The 18113-nt window shown below is 43.6% G+C and overlaps 1 protein-coding gene across 2 annotated transcripts in view; it reads right to left on the bottom strand.

Annotated features, from left to right (window-relative positions):
* The window catches only part of DDAH1 (dimethylarginine dimethylaminohydrolase 1), a 98400-nt gene that overhangs the window by 19337 nt on the left and 60950 nt on the right, over window positions 1–18113 (bottom strand). For both annotated transcript variants that reach the window (XM_074906510.1, XM_074906509.1), the window contains one exon: window positions 745–844. In XM_074906510.1, coding sequence (XP_074762611.1) covers window positions 745–835 — 91 coding nt within the window. In that variant the 5' untranslated portion in view covers window positions 836–844. The remainder of the gene's footprint in view (window positions 1–744; window positions 845–18113) is intronic.

An 18113-nucleotide genomic window follows, 5' to 3' on the forward strand; every position in this document is an offset into this window, starting at 1 on the left:
CGCTGGATCCTCCAGCTCAGAGAAAACCAGTGCTGGATCTGCACTGGCTTAGAGAGGCCTCCCTTCCTGGACTGCCTCTTTTGAGACACTTCTTTCCCACTTGGTGAACTAAGGCAAGCAGCCAGTCTGCTGTGATGCTGATCAAAATAAACAGGCTCAGTCAGCACAGGCGGGGAGCAAGCGTGTGTGCAGCCGATGTGAGAAAATGCCTAATGGGTTTAATGACATAAAAACCACAGTCAGTATCTTCATCTTTGAAGTCAACCATGCATATAAGTTGTCTAGAACATGACATCTGGCAGGCAACTCCACCACTTTCTTCATAAACTAAAAATGCATTTTTTGCATTTGATTCATTGAACTAGTGACAATTGTCTACATCAAGCTTTTATAAGTCCTGAAAATGAGTCTGGTGAACAGAGCTGCTTGTAATAAGAAATATGAAACAACTGCAGGCAGTTGACTACTGAAAGCATTTTTCTTATTGGCACTTTACAAGCTAAAAATGTAATTTGTATGCACAGTGCTGCTCTTTGTACTGTGTGTACTGCTACTTCATTTATTCAGGCATTAGGCAGGACATCAAGGATTGCATTGAAAATTCATTTCAGCTACCTTCATGACATTTAGTAAACAACTGTTTTAACAAACCACACGAGTGACATTTTATTGCGCAGTCGACAGATAACATGCAGTCTTCGAGGCAGTCAGAATATGTAAACAGCAAATTCACTACCACTATACCTGTAAATAAGACGTCTCCACCATCCAAGGTTGCGTTTTCATCTACCATCTCTACTATATTGAGGTTGAGACTTTCTAGTACTCTCTTCATGGTTTCAACCTGTTTAAAAGAAAGTTGTTTAGAAAATAATGTATCATTGAAAAACTTAGAAAACTTCCAGAAATATGTATCATTAAGAGAATTAAAGTCCTTTAGCATGCCTTTAGCAAGACAGATGGCAGGGTCCTTTGTGTCCCTGCCCATTGCACCTCCCCAGCTCTCTCCAGAGGCCTTTGTGGTCTGGAAGGAAGGGGTGTCAAGCGGCAGTGATGAGGCTCTTGCCTTTGCATGGGAACCACACAGCATCCAGGGGAGCCAGATGAAGAGTCCAAAACATGTAAAGTCTGATCCCTCTGCGCAGTAACATCCTCTCACAAATGTTATCCCTTGGATTTGAGGGGGCAAAAGCACCAGCAGAGGAGTAACACTCTCCTTCTGCACTGCTCAGACACAAGACATGGCTCTGCCAGCCATGGAGGTGGCAGCTCTACCCCACACCCCTCTCCCATCAGGTTAAAAAACAAATCCCCAAAGCAGTAAATGTTCATTTTCATTATAGTTTTGCATCTTTACTGAGCACTAGTTCTCCTTGCATTTCTGAGCTACCTTACTACAGAATTACAAGACCTTTCATGTCCTTTTATGTTCCACTGGTCATTTACCTATTTAATGTGATAAATTAAGCATTTCTAGACAAAACACGGGAAGCTAAAGCAGGTGACGCCACACTTTGTCTTCTAGCACCATATACCAACCAAAGCAACTCTAGCAGCCTTACTCTTGGGCTCTGTTCCAGGCTTTGAAGATATTTATAAGATGCTCAAGATGTTTTTCCCTAACAGTTGAGCTTATTTTAGCTTATGAAACCAAACTTAAACAAATAAAATGACTGCCATATAAATAGCTGGACCTTTTTTCCATGATGGGTGTTAATGGATTCAAGTCTACGGTTCAATGTTTTGCAGGGTTTTTAAGCAACCAGTAGAAATTCCTAGAGTTTTAATTGGAAAGTGCTGTTCACATGTCTGGTGACATATGCTAGGAATATCTTTCAATATCCATTGCTTGTGTGAAATAGAAGTCTCAAGTTACTGTTTGTTTTCTCTGGGCAATACCAGGAACTTCATTCAGTAGAAACAGAAATGAAAAAAGGAGCACAAACTGAGATGGAGAAGATCAGAGGGAAGACAACATTATTAAAAAGGCAACTGGAAAAGAAGAACTTGTAAATAAAGGATTCTGGAAAAACAAAACCAAAAATTAATAGCCCATCTGCTTTTGCATATAGCTGAGTTTCTTGCATGGAAACAGACTTGCATTACCCTCACCACATCATCTTTAAAGACATACTGCAGCAGTCCTGAGTAGTCTCCAACACAGCATGTCCACAGTATGTATTTGACACATGACCATTTTGGAAACAGCATATTGCATCACTCAGAGTTTGGGTTAGTATGTGATAAAGTCCACACAAGTAGCTGGAGTCTGTATCTCATCACTGCAAAAGGGAATCAAAAGCTTGGCTCCATCCTTAAGCCTTCCCACATCAGGAAGGACTCTGCCACTTCCCAACAGAGCTCCTATCCCAGAGAGAAAACAAGATACAATCTCTTGCTACGAAGGAACATCCTCAAGTAAAAAGTTAAAAATAGGGATGCAGCAAAGGTGTTTGATTTTACAAAGCCCCATCCTCGCCAAACAACTGATATCCATTTTTCTGAACCTCTTAACACATACTAGTAAGATTTTATAATGAATGAAAGGCTAATTCACAGAGCTAGCTTTGATGTATGAACAAATAACCACCTCTTGCCTTTTTTTTTTTTTCCTCCAGGAGAGAACTGAAAAAAAGTGGATGAAGAAAGTCTTCTGTGAAGCCACAGTTACCCAGGAGACACCATTAAAATACACAAAGTATTTGGACACAACCTGATTACAAGCATATTCACTATGAAGACGACTTACTGCTTGTTTTTTTCATAAGTAGCCAAGAGGAAAAGTCACCTTCCCTCAGTATCTCCTTTATGTGAAAAGTAAAATCCCAGGTAGTCAGAACTGTAGCACACAAAGGAAACGCTCATCTGGGTCCTTTAGATTTCTGTATCGTACTATCTCAGGTCAGCTTAAAGTTTGTAACACGATATTGGGTTTTATTGTACATGTACCCATTAGTACATCAGTTGAGTGTTAAAGCTTGTATGCTTTGTGTAGTGATATTTTTTCTAATAAGCACATTCCTGGTGTGAGACGGGATGTGTCTAATCCATAGCAAAGCTGATTGAGAGACAATGGGCTGCAGCCAACTCAGCTCTGTTTCAAGGAAAGAGGACAATAACTGCGTTTGACATTTATAAGAATCTAATTTCCTCGTGCTTTAAAAATGAAGCTCATTACCATCCGGACTGGTGCCTTCCACCAATTACTGTAACTGATGTGTGGGGATTTTTTCCTTCTTTAGATTAGTATTTGATGCACTCTAAATGGAGGCTGCTTCCTAAATTATTTACTGGTCTTCTGTGCACTAACCATATTATGGGATTTACGTTATTGACAGTAAGAAGGAAATTATCTTTTCAAAAGACAGTGGAAACAGGGAAATGATTTTGTGAGCCATGGGCTCACCTCTGCCAAGAGCAGGGCAGCTTTTCCACCAGGGTGCCAGGGCTGGGTGGTGGGGCTGTCGGCAAGTCACCACTGAGGCTCTCAAATGCCCCATGGGCAGGGCACAGCTGGGGCTCGGCAGAACTTGTAGAACTGGTAACAAATCAGGCATCCCCTCAGGACTGCGATTACCCGTCTGCCTTTGACTCTGAGCTCTCGGTGAAGGGGGGACAATGCCTGCAGACCTGCTTCGGATGAAAGGACGCAGATAGATTCAGAGAGCAGAAGACCATGCAATGAGCCAGATTAAATGAGGTTTTTAAACCAGGGGAGCTCAGCTTTAAGTGTTAACAGCTCATTCTTCCAAAGACTGACCACAGCCCTAACAAAAAGGACTCTCAGCCCAAGACACACTACCACAGTCTCCTAAAATTTTACATCCAGCACCAGTTTCTCTGGTGTTGTAAATCTGGGGTTTCAGTCTCCACTTCATTGTGTTTTAAACTGTCATTCATAGCTGTGCAAAGTAAATGTCAGACTTAATATATGCAGAAGTTAGACTATGATATCTCTGAGGTGACTATTTCTGGAGCCATTAGATCCGAGTTCACAAAGTGCCACTGTCAATATATAATGCATTTTTCAGCAAGACTCCGAGTGAAGGCTATAAATAGAGATGGACAAATCTGGGGCCAGGAAAGGGTAGACTTCAGTTTTGCAAAACCAGATACCAGTGTATCCAGGTACCACAATCCAGGTTCCTGCCTGTCTGAATCTGCTCCATTTGGAGATGACAAAAGTTTGTCTCCTCTTGACGATAAGCACTGCCCTTCCAGGCTTGCAAAGGCTGCAAAGAAAATAAAGCAGCACTGTAACAGTTTTGAGAAGAAAAAGCCACTACTGGTTGTTTTCTTGCTTTAAGTAGGTCAGATACACACCCTTGTGTATATTGATCTTGGAAATTTGTGGGATGTGGGTTGTGGCAGAGTTTCTGATTCCCACTCCCTGTGTTGATACCCGAAAGGGCCCTGGCTCTTGAGAGGTCAGTGGGAAAGTGGTGGAAGAACAAGATGCTCCAGCACTGCTGTTCAATGCAGATCATGCTGTAAGAGCGTGTTAAGTGCAAGACAAGTAAGGTCAGCTCTGTCCCACAAACAGCTGCCAGCAGCCTGGTAAGGACACCCTGTACCTGCCATTCCCACCCCACCAGCTGATGGACCACAGTTAGCTTTGGCAATCAATCTTATTTTCTACCCACACAGGGCCTTTGTGTCTATCCCACTGCCTCTTTCAGGAAGGGGACAGAAGGTGATGACCGGCAGTAGCCTGGCTACGAAGTGAATCACCAGCCACTCAGCAGCACACTCTTGAATCGAGTGGGTGGAAATGCTGCTCCCAAGGCACCTGGATAAATCACATCCAGACTGCTCAGTTCAGAGTGATCCAAGCATGACGTCAAACTAGGCTGCGCATCACAACACATGGAAAACACGTCAGAACACCCTTTTGGGGCGTTTCAGTTGATCCTACTCTGCTGCTCTGCTGACATGGAGCTCCAGGGACAGGTCGTTACCTAAATGGTGGGGCAGTTGCACTGTAGCATCAGTCAGACTTGTACTGCCTCAGTGGCTGTGCCAGACTACCCACCAGCTGACAGCCAGCACTGTGCTCTGCTGGCAGACACAGTGCTCCTTCCGCCCCACTCAGCCAGACATGCCATTCAGAACAGCTTGTCCTCAACCACTTTTCAACAAACAAGGCCACAGGAGGGCCAAGAAGGAACACCAAGGTACTCCCAAGCCATGTCCTCAAGGAGAAGATAACTTGTTAGTTGCTCCTGATACACAGATCCCACACTACAGCTTTCAGGTTGCAGCTCAGAGAGTTTCACCCTCATCCAAAGCCCGCACCAAACAGGCGTGGCTTTTGGAAGAGTTTGGGTAGTTTATGAATCATGGAGTTCAGAAAAGGCCACACAGATAATTACCTGATTAGTTATTGCCCACACACTGCTAATTATGGATCCAAACCCACTTACTGCCCTACTACTGAGGCAGTCACAAACTGTGTACCTAGAGCTGATGTACCCAAGTGCCAAATGTCCATTGTCCCTAAGAGAGCAACCCAAGATTAGGGAGAGTACAGCACCAGTAGGGATTAGTGCAGAAGGGGAAACATGGAAAGACTTGGACCAGGGGCAGCACAGAGAGGGCCTGGCACATGGAGGAGGAGCAGAAATTGGTAAGTGGTTCCAGAAAAGCTCCTCATCTCAGAGAAGCTTCTCCGTTGTGTAAGAGGGGAGTGCCAGCCTGGCAGGTCTCAGGAGGTCAAGAAGCAACCCCCTCTTCCAGTTACACACAGTTAAAACCACTATTAATCTGGATGTCCTTGGAGCATGTTGTGTTTTAATAGCTAAGCAGAAGCTAAGAGCATGAGAACAACTGTACATGGCTCACCAGCAATAAACTAGGGCTGGGTTTCCCCTTCCCCTCTTCCACCACATAGCCTTTAAAATGTAGGGACACCATTTCCCACAAAACAGGAGCCAGCAACCTGCTCACTTGCTACAAAAAGTTGGGCTGAAATTTCAACCCACAGCAAGTTGAAATAATTTCAATTGGGTATAAAAAATTTGCAGGAAAAAAAAATGCTTAAAAAGATGGAGATTTAAAGTCACTAGAAGAAAAGGCTCACTAAGATCTACTAAGCATAAAATCAGGTTAGTGGAAAAGTTTAAGCAGCATGAATGCATTGTTACAGAAAAACAGCAAAGATTTTGCTGGATAAAGACGATGACATGAAATTTAAGTCGTATGCAGGCATGCTGAGAAAGTAACGTTCTAAATACTTTCTGCTTACAATTACAAAATGATCAATTGTTAAGTGTTGGACAGAGAAATATATTCCATTCTGCCTGGACATGCACAGCGGGCCAAGAATGCACCTGGATAAGCCAAGCATTCATTATCTCTCAGACACCCAATATCCCATAATACCCCCAGTGACTGCCAGCTCCTAGTCTACCCTTGACCACACGCCATGTGTCCCATTTCACAGCTGAAAAGTATTTAAAATTCATGAAGCCTGTTGAAAGCTCAACTGTCACATTCTGCTCATTCCACAGGGTATGGGAAAACTGCGCGGAAGGGACATTTCAGTCGGGGCTATTATGGCTCTTGAATAACCAATATTCCATTAAATTGCTAATAAACCCACTTGAAGATAAGTTGATCACAATCGAACCATACAGTAGCATTCCTTTCCTTTAACACCAAGTTGTCAGGTTTCACTCTGTACTGTACTACTGTTTCTGTGCTGTTTGTTCGTGCCTTGACACAGAGCATTCAAGATACTCACTTTGTCCCCAGTAATCTAAATGCCCTATTCTAAAGAGGCTGAAAGATCTCTGGCAAGGATAATACTCTGCTTATTTTAAGGTAGGGAACTCTTTTCAAAGGAAAATCTATGCTAAAGAAGTGAAAAATAATTATACCTCAACCAGGGTATCTGGGGTTTTGTAACTTCTGAAACGGGTTGCTCACAATTTGAACATAGTGGTAAATGGGACTAGCACCTCCCAGCTCCCCTCGCACCCAGTCAGGCTCGGTATGGTCTGAACTTTCATTTGTGTGTGCAGTTCAGCAACATATTTTCTCCTCCCACCACCAAATTTTAGCTTTATCAACCAAACTAAATATAAAAAAAAAATTCTGAAAACAACCTTCCAAGAGTGTTTGTTTTGCATTAAAATGGATTTTGCTAGATTCCTTGCAATTGTCAAGCTGCTGGCACGCTTGCTGTTGCCTTCTGATCTTGCTGTATGCACATGTCACTGTGCCACGAGGACTCCGGATTTTATAATTTCTAATACTGAAAAGCACATTGGTCTCCTCAGAAGGGATTTAGAGCTTTAATTTTATATTAACTAACCTGATACTGCTGAAAAGCAGCTCCTACCCCCGCAGGGAACCACCATTACCACCCAGCTCTGAACTCTTCCCATCACCTCTCCAAGGCACATGGGAAATAGCCTGCAGATTTCAGCTGTTCAAATGGCCGAGGATCATCATCGGGAAGATTTGGTCCGATCTAGTCTGTCTGGTTGGGAGCCACGGACAAGGCCCAGTGGTTACCACCAGGTCCCTTCTGCCCCACACCAAGGACAGGCAGGGAAGAGAAGCAATTGCTCCAACAGGCACCTTCCTAGAGCCCCCCGATGCCAGCCCAGCTCAAGGAGCAATGAACACCATCACAGGCAGCAAGGAGAATATTTTTTCTTCACATTGAATTCACTCAATAACTGGCCTTTCACTGAGGAGCATCCGGTTGCTCCCATGTTATTTTATAACAAGGGCCCCATGGGCAGAGGTTATACTAACCCAGCATTTTTTCCTCTCTAATAATAGGTTTCATTCATGCCTTCAGAGAAGTTGACTTATCTGTCTTATTTTAGCTATGCTAACACATCCTGTAAGAGTGCCCTGAAGTGTCTAGACATACATAACAACAATAATGGCAGAAAATGTAAATTCTGACCATTTTCTGTCTCCCAAATAATTCCAGCAAGGTTTCCACTGCGGGTAAGAGAAGTATCATCCCAGTTGGATTACAGAAGTTTGCTGGTATACGTGAAATGGGATTAAATCCTTGAAGACACACCAAGATTTTTAAGTAGTCAAAAATACATATGAGTACAAATAAGCAAACTGGAAGTGATCTATTGAACAAATTGGCCATCACGTGCTAGGTGGGACATTTCAACCTGAAAATAACCTTTACCAGTCTAATACTATACTGACAAATTTTAATAATTTCTTAAGTTTTAAAGAAAAGTATGCAGTAAGCATAAGCAATTTTCCATCTCTGGCCACTGTTCCTTGAACTCAAACTGACAAAGGCGAAGAAAGAGCCAGCTTTGCAAGTCCTGCTTCTGCACCAACTTCCCATTTGAGGCTTGCAGTCATAAGGAGGAAATGAGAATAAACCCAGCACTAAAACATGAAGAGCACAGCAAGATGCAACAGTGGGTACAGTCCCTCTATAACCACACATTTTTAAGAGGTGGAAACTTCTGTATATGCCTTTCCTTGCACGCTCACCAAGTGTGTTCAGGCAGCTGCCTGCAGGAGCCCCTGTGCCCCCCAAGACAATTGCTGTGCAGCCTGCAAACGCAAAGAGGGATGATGGCTGCTTTGCCAGGCCATGCCTCGCTCTCCTGTGCCTCTAGTGACAAAAGGACTGCAGTACAAGCCCTCTTCTTGCCTTCTTCATTTTTAAGCCATACAACTCGGAGACAATATTTCATTTATAAACTTCAATAACTGTAGGCAGGCTCCCTTGACAGTAATGTATGTTACATTAACATGATACTAACAAAACACAGCTCCTAGTTTTACACCAGCCTGCTCACACCCTGCCTCCCCTCCTTCCCTCACTAACAGCTCAGCAGACATGGGACACTGTTGCTCATTAAAATTACAGGACCAGAGAGTTATAGAACAGGAAGTTTATGGCAATTAAACTTCCTACGTGACAGCATTGAGACAGTCCTACCGCCCATGAGAGGACAAGGACCCACCAGATGCAGACCCACGCCCTCAGCCCCAAGGAGGGAGCATGGGAGCCTCCACAAAGCTGCTCCAAAACCTCATTCATCAGAACTGATGTGAGAGGCACCTGTCCACCCTGTGATCGAGCACCAGCTTCACATATAGGTGATACTTCACCAAAAGTCCTGAAAGACTGTGAATTTCTTGTTAGTGACCGACATCTAAATACTTGGAAAAGGGAAACAGCCACCTGTCCTTCGTGCAGTGATGTTTCACCCAGACAGAAGGGGCACACATACAAACTGATCTACAAAGCCCTGATATATGCAACAAATACTAACGAAGTACAAGCCAAAATAAACTCTTTTAAGGCCTCCCTGCATTTAATTACCTTGAAGTCTACATGGGTTTCAGTGCATTGACATTCACACAACTCCCTCAGACAGTTTCTGCAATATAGGCATAAGGATAGAGAATTTAAAACATTTTGTAAAGATGCAGCACAGCAACATGCATTCTCTTAATGCTCAGTGATGGATGAGTACTGATCAAGTTTAAAACCAAAACCTAAATTAGAATACTACTTTTATTTAAAACAGAAATTGCTTAGGTGTTTATTCTAAGTTCAAAGTAATTTCAAGTCTCAGAGGACACTGCTGCTTTTATCACTTGCAAATATCATCAACACATCGCCACACACATTTTCCACAAGAGCATTTAGTTGCGGGAAGAAATGAGGAGAATCAAACCTGAATGCAGGAGCTGAGCTCTAGGCAGGCAGCAGAGGATGAAATCCTGGCCCCACCCAAGGCAGACACCCCCCCCCCCCGACCTGAGATGTCCCTGTACATTTTATACAATAAATGCAGAAACGCAAATGTCAGTGTGCTCGTAAGGAAAGCACTTTAAGAGCACTAACAGCTGCAGTGTGGTTCATTGTTTTGCTCCTTTCCCTGCCAAACAAGCTGCTACACACTTTTATATATGCTGAGACCATATTCTTTCGATAGAGCTAAATATTGTGTTCAGCTAACAAGTGCAGTGAAACGGGGGTGGGGGTGTTACATTTTCAAAAGAAATAAATTTCCTTGACATGCCTGCAACTTGGTTACTCTGTGCTTTGCTACTGTATAAACATCTTCCAGTTGTACATGCATAAAATACGAGTGGATTTAAACAAAGGGAAACTTGTAATGCCCAGGGATGGTGGGAAATGAAGACAAGAAAATAACAGCCAAGTAAAAAGTAACTGTTGAAAGATTCTACTTAAAGCTCTTCTAGTAGAAAGACACTTTAGATACAAGACTCAATCATGTTCCTTTAGTAAGGTGTGCTTTTGCAAACTGAGCCATCTCCCCTCCACTCGCACACTCACTAATCCCACCCATCAGGCACTGTGCTGGAGACGCAGCTTCTTTGGTATCTTACTACTTCGTTTTGCAAACAGTTACTTTGGGAAGGGAAATATCTCTGTGTAGGCTTTTAAATGCACTTTAGAAATTAAGGTTTCACTTAAGGTATTATTTAATAACAACTACTCTGAAGGGGGAGTAAATCCAGTAAGAACTCTTCCTGGCTACGCTGCGCTGGGCTAATTGAATTTGGTGACCTACGTTTCCTAATTACACCTCCTCCTGTATCCGAGGCAGCACATGCCCGTGTTTTGCTGTATCCAAGCCAGCACATGCCCGTGTTTTGCTGCATCCAAGCCAGCGGCCTTTGCAGAGCAGCAGTGATGCTCCCAAGGGGTTTACACACCAGAGCATCCGAGCTCTGCTCTCCTGCCAGCCTCCTGTGCAGGAGGCACTGCTTTGGGGGACACAGTGATGCCATGATCCTCCCGACAGGTCCCACGTTTGGAACACCTGCTTTGCAGGATCCTGGCCCAAACCCACCACTGCACACAACAGCAGTGGCACAACTGACCGACATAAAGCAACAGCAGCCTGTTCCCAGACTCATGTGGGAATAGGGAGCACGTCTGCTGGAATAACAGCCAGGAGTCGATGATACAGCAGACTCCAGTATTACTTTATAGCCAGCCTAATGGCTTTTCCTTTCTCCATACAGTACTACATAACTTCACCACCATACAGAAATAAAGGAAAATGCTGAAATTTATAAAATTATAACTAAATGGAAACTATTACCTCACCAGATGCTATCAACACTATCAGAGGTGTGGAAGTAACCTGACAGATTGTAACTGCAGTGCTCCCAGACAAAGATGATGCCAGAGCCTGTGGGTACCTGCAGGACCTGCTGCAAACGAAAGGTGAGCTTGGGGTTGGAGCAGCAGTCAGTCGTGAAAAAGTTAAATGAAAACCACTTAATGCACCCCACCACTGAGGAGCTGAACTGTGTATTTCCTTAGCAGCTGTTTTTGGTTTCAGCTGCTGGGGGCTCCTGCCCCACTGGGAAGGATGTCACTGCTGCATAGGGTGGCTGACCCTCCCCCAGGACCACAGTCTCAGCCAGGCAAGCCCCAGCCCTACCAACAGGGCTCAGCTATGGACGTGCCATGTCATCTCGCCTGGGAGGAGGGAAACAGTGCCTGCACCATGTGGCAAGCATGGGGGAAATTGCCCTGAGCACCTGGTCTATGGACAATCACCTTTGGCTGCAGCATCAAGCCCTTAGTGCATCTCCTGCAAGCATTCTGGAAAAAATAAAGATGCCCTACAACTTGCTAGTTATGTACTCCCATGTAAGGAAGACAGCTCAAGAGTTCTGCATTCATTCCTCATGATCACTGAGTTACACTTAGGAAGACCAGGGACAAGTATATATCATACAGCAAGTTTTTTTAGCTTCTTCAGTAGGAAGGGTCTTCTGCTGGCTGGTGTAACTCCACACTGCGTGTGCTTACGGATCTGTTGGTCAAGCAATAAAGTGGGAAACAAGGAAAATGATGACTGCTATATTCTTCGTAGATGTTAGCATTGTTTTTTAAACTTGTCTCCATCTACTGCTGAATGCTTTTGATGTCTTGCAAGTGGTAAGTGCTCAAGGGGAAAGACAGAAGGCCTGTTTTCCTACCTGTTCTGACTGGTGAAACAAGTTAGCTGTAGTTACACAACAGTGAAGAGAAGCTGCGGAAACAAATACAGTCTGCAAGGGCAGAGCAGAAGGAATATGGTATTTTGTTGGCCTGTTCCACATTCATCTTCCACTTCAGCAGAGTAACAGGCTGAAAACAGGATGAAGGTAGGAAGCAAGTCTCCAATGCACTGGAATACACCAAGTCTTTTCAATACTCACTTGGCTCTAAAGGAATACAACTTCTCCTTCAGATTCCACTCGTTACAATGACCAGAAGAAAGATGATGCTCCTGAAAAACCTAACGCACAGTTAGCACACATTAATTTATAAAGGCCCAATAATTTGTACAGAATATAAGTAACACTCCATGCTCTTTCAGTTAAAGTGGTGAAGCTAAAAAGAATGCATGAAGCAAGTGACAGATTTCATAGACAAAATGGATGTCCCTAATAAGTAAAAGCAGTTACATAATGAACACACAGAACTAATAATTTTCAAAAGCTTTATATTCACAAAGCTGAAACAGTTAAGCCAAATCATTGAACAGCTAATTCGCATGCTAAAAATAAGTGATGTCCAGGAGCAGTTTTAAGAAAATGTCATTAAATGTCCACAAAGCCCACTCTCACATGTGAGAAAGAACGCTGTACTAGATTAAGGATCAGAGATAATGGCTAAGTTAATTGGTGTAGAGGGGAAATTAAATCAGATATAAAATTCAAAACAATTATAACAAGTTTTAGTGCAATATATCAGAAGTTAAGAGAACTTATAAAAGCAAAAGGAACTAGTGAAAAATCTCTGAATACCCGAATCAAGATTCACAAGGGCCTTCTTTTTTCTCCTTTGCTTCCCTACCTTAGGAACAACAGGAATAGCAACAGTGGTGCTGATTCACTGCTGCCTAGAAAGGGTGAAATTTTCAATATTCACACCAAAAAGGTAAAAGTACTGAATATTTCTGCTCTGCAGGGGGAAAAAGCCAGTTAAATATTCAGATTGTATTACAGAGAGTAATTTTCATCCCAACCGTAACACAGGAGGACATTAAATAGCAGTTATTAAAAAGCACTTTTAAAACAGCAGGTCAGGATGATTTTCACCTAAGGAGGAGTTCTGTAGTGTTCAAAACCCTTCACAACCTAATGGGGATGTCATAAAAATTGGCAAAATTACTCAAAGGGGAGTAATAAGGAATTGAAGGACAACATAATTAATACCAATCAGTATGTGTTTACAGAAAGTTGATCTTGTCTAGTTTGGTACAGCTTTGGATGAAAGGATAACTCCAGTCAATAGCAGTGACAGCACTGATGCACCGTTAGGTTGTATACTTAACTGCTGCTGGTAAGCAAACAGAATGTTTTCACACATCGAGACCTGATGAGAATAGAAATCATTGCTGAACAGGCGTGTTTCAAAGGGATTGGTGCAAGGTCACTCGAGTTTCACACAACCATCACTGGTCAGCAACCAAAGGAGCATTAAACTGTGAGTAAACCAGGTCACAGGCAGGGAGGCTGGTACAAGAGGTACAAGTGGCCAATCCACACTGCCATATGGCCACCGTGAAGACTACGTGGCTGGCGTGAGGGCCTGAGGCCACAGCTAGAGGATGGGCCATCTGTTTAGTTTTGTAAAGCAAGTCACCACAGAGGGTCATCATCCGCACTTGGCTCTAACTGCAACCCCACGATCGAAGGGAGACCTTCAGATGGACAAGCAAGGGAACGCTGTGTAGCAGCAGAGAGATCCGCCATCCCAGCGCGTGCCGTTGCCACAGCTGCCCTCCAGTAACACTTCCACTGCACGGAGAACGTCCAGCAGTCACGAAGGGCTTGGAGAGAAGCCACCAGGAGGAAGGCATCATTTCCAAAACCTCAATCAAAGCAGCATTCACAGAGCTCAATCTGTTTTGCTGATCAAAGAGAGGATTATAAAGGCCTTCAATCATGTCTGCAAAGACCTACACAAGGAACAGAAATTCAGTAACAAGCTCTGACAAAATACAGCACCTAGAAGCTGATTCTAAACCAGAAGACATGGCTGATGCAGGGATGGTGTTCTTATTTTTATTTTTAAAAGGAAGATAATTTACCATTTAGGTAAGTTGGCAAGGACCATGTTAAACTCTTTCCCTTCTTTGCAGCCCAAGTGAAGGGCACCCATGTCTTGGCAGTGAGCAGCCCACTCCCAAGGTGGATAGCATGCATCTGAGAGAAGATGATGGGTGAAAGGTTGAACCCAGGAGTCTACTGCTAGTCTGGGCACCAGAAAACACTGATGAACAAACCGTGAGTTCACTGAATAAGGAAGAACAGTCACGAAGGACAAGAAGATACAGAGCCTGGTGAGAAAGTAAGGCACTTTTCAGACAGTGGCTAATGCTGGTGCAAATGATGTAATTTTAGGAACAGATGAGTCTGAAAATCTTGACTAAAGAACTTTTTTCTTTTACTTTTTTTTTTTTTTTTTTAAATTGCTGCCACACACCCCTGCGCATGCAGGAGTATGTTCACAGAAACAGATGACGTACTTGGTTTACTACCAACAAATGAATCAATTTTCTCTTTGCGGGTAGTAAAAGGCCTCCCTGGAAAAGCTTGTGGCTATTTAGGACAGACAAGGTGGTTAAAGATATCTTACAGTCCCACTTACTCGCCACTTCTGCTGGTGCACTTAGCAAACAGGAACATTAAACAGTACAATCTTGAAGGAAAGCACACAGCATCTGCAATACGTACTGCAGCACGTCCCAGCAATGGGATAACTGGGGAGGAGCAGTGTGAACAGTAGAGTTCACTTGGGAGGGGGCGGGGGGCAAGGCAGCTTGGGAAACACTGACGTATTGTCTTTCCATTACTAAAAATTACACTTTGTGAAATAGCATTAGATCATTTTAAGAGGTTTATATAAGGACACCAAAAAACAAGCCCTTTTGCAAATTCTATTTTTTTTTTAATGTCTCCCTCCCCTATTTCCACTATGCATCAGGCTGTGAAAATCCAACATGCAATAAGTATAGTGTTCCCAGACAGAGGAGACCAAAGTTAAATCTTCCAGCTGTTCCCAGCTCCTTCTCTTCTCTCCATCAGACAGGCTCATAGCAGTGCCTTAATTACTTGTTTAGGAAGGATGTGACATGTTCCAATTTAATACATTTAGCCCTTCTTAGAGCAAATGCAGAATTAAGCCTCACTATGCACTTGACAGATCTCTTAGCAACTAGAGTGCAATCAGCCAACAATGGATGATTCACAGTTTTAGCAAGAGTGTGCAGAACTGCCTGCCAAAAGTCTGAATAAACTCACATTGCTAGACACTATGGTAAAACGTACCCTGATCTCTTTTAAACTATTATATCATACAGGAAAGTTAAACTGCATGCATTCCAGCAGCTCGCCCGAGTCTGGAAATACAATTGAACTGCAACATCTTGATTTTATGATAACTGCGACTTTTTGGTGGTTATTTTCACTTAATTAGGATAATGGTGCCTTTCAAGGGAAACGGCTAAAATCCATCAGTTTGTGTAAATAAGGCACGATTTCTTCCGTTTCTGTTGCTCTGAAATGGGAAGAGCCTGGAGGATGCTAATGGGGGTAATCTATTCAAAGTCACATTGATTAAAAGATGGGCTTAATCTCATGCCTGCTGCTGCAGGGCCCACTGGCATTTAAAATATTTAGAGATCTCTGTGCAATCCGTGAGTCAGAAAGGAATGGCAGGAAGCAGCACGAGAGAGTGCAAATATCCATCCTGACACACTGCTATATTCTCTTTATTGCCCTCCAAAGTCCAGCTGAGGAGCAGGCTGCCACAATAGAGACAAGATTGATTGTATTTCTACAAGCAAATTTCTGCCTTGATTGAGTAGTTTCACTGCAAGCTTCAGATTTTACTTTGGAAGAGTTTCCTCTATGCTCTCCATGTGGATATCTTCCTACACAAAACCAAACTTGAACAAATCCTTTACAAAATACTATTGAAAAAAATAAACAAACCCAGAAAAGCACTGCTCACTCCCACACAGTGAGGGCATCAAGTGACAGAGGATAAGTCATAGACCCTTCCCTTTTGGCTACAAGCATGAATCACAACTAGAGCTCTTCCTGTGGCACCAGAGTGAAACCCCTCATGAGTAACAGGGTCTGGTCCCAGGAGACGGGTACAGCCCTCCCCCAGCATCCCAGCCTCATTTTAATGTCATTACAGTGAAGAGTCCCTTTGGACATCTAGCACAAAATTCAGCTTCAGGGGTTTGACTCGCTTTTCACTCTTTTAAGGCAATTTATCCATTGCATCTGCTCATATCTCACATTTTGGACTCTGTTATTCATCACCCCTTCCTTGAAACATCAATATTCACATCAGAAGAGACCTGACACTGTTGTCCTTTTTGATTTAACTGCCTCAAGCCACCACTTGCTTGCTATCCAACTGAATAAAACCCCATTTAAAAAATACAGACATCTTAGCCACCTTTATCTGCCACCTTTTCAGTAGGTCTTGTCCTCCAGCTCTCTGGAGGCGGGGACAACTTGGTGGCACTTGGTGGGAGAACCACCCTTCGCTCTATCCAGGCACCACACAAATGCTCTGACCCTACGTTGCTCCCAGGAAAGAACACCATGGTCCTTACAGACCAGGTGCAGACTTAGCAGCGTGCTAAATCCGTTTACCATTGCGGCAACACGCCCTGGCAGCCCTGCACTGCCCCAGCCACCAGCAGCCTGGGGATCTCTCCCATTGCAGGCAGGAGCCTTGCTCCAGCAGCCTTGAGCAGCCCTTTTCCAGGTAAAGCAGATATGCTTGGCTAAATAAGTAGCTTTCTTTGGCACAGAAGAGTGGGGCGCCCAAGTCGGTTGGCAGACTTCACCTCTGAAAAGGCTGTGGTCAGGGAAAGGAATTTGAACACATTGAGCTCCATACTGTCTTTAATACTAGTATAGGCACAGGTTTCCATTCATATGGGCTGATGACCCTTCACAAAAAAAGAAAGGCAGCAGGGGAGGTACAGCAAGTGTCAGGAAGACCTCTAAGTGAAAAATACCATAGCTGAGAGCTTCTGTAAATGCACAAAGACAAAAATTAGGCAAGTAAAGAGAGGAGCAGGTACAAAGTAGAAGGTGCTTATACATTGGATAGAGAAGCCATACAATGTGTACATTGTAAAGAGGAGCTTCCTATTGACAACACTTTCAATAGACAAACTAGAGCCTAGAAGACTTTTTTCCATCTATTATCATAAGGATTAGACCAGAGGGCTAAAAAGAATGTGAGCAGAGGGGCCACAGGGAGCTGGGGCACAGGCGCCTTGGTTGGGGAGGGAGCCTGGTGGGAGCAGGATCCAGTGTGTGACTTCAAACAGCAACGTGTGATCTATGCCATGTACCACCAGCATCATCACATACCACCAGCTAAAAAAAGCACTGTTATATCTAGAAACAAAATACACCAGGGACTGATTTTGCCTCTGCTCCGAGCAGGCTATCCTTTGCCTGGATGGAGGCAGATGGGATGTCATTTTTTCCATCCCCGAGTTGCTCTGCTGCAGCTCTTTTGGGAGCTCTACTACCGCCTCGGCTGCAGAGCGCGTGTGGTGGTATTTCTGCTTTGGGGAACTCGATGTTACTCAATGGCTGACGTGAATCCCCACGTTGTACGAGACAGCAGAGCAGAATTCCCTCACTCCCTGTTTTACCCTATAAGGGCATTCGATGATGGCGCTGCAAACCTGTGCCTTTGCACAGATTTTCTGCAGCTGCTGCAGCACGGCGAAGCCAAGCCCAAGTTTGGATTCTTGTGTGTTGTGATAATCAGCTGGGGTTCGGAAAATCCTTCAAAAAATCTAATGTTCTGGCAACTTAACAAGGCTTCTGAAAAAATAACAGTTTAACATCTGGAACAAAAATACTCTGAGGAAGTCCAAGACCAACACATCACAGAACATTTTCCCCCCATAACTGTTACTGTACAGCACTTCCTTGTCCCCAGCTCAGTGAAATTGGAACGTTTGCATCAAGATGCTGAAACATTTTATTGGAAGTCATGCAGGAAGGTAGAAAGATAAAGGGCTATTCATACACTTGAACTTTTTTTTAATTTTCTGGGTTTTGTTTATTTTTATTCCCGT

Source organism: Athene noctua, chromosome 5 (assembly GCF_965140245.1).
Source record: "Athene noctua chromosome 5, bAthNoc1.hap1.1, whole genome shotgun sequence".
Taxonomy (NCBI): domain Eukaryota; kingdom Metazoa; phylum Chordata; class Aves; order Strigiformes; family Strigidae; genus Athene; species Athene noctua.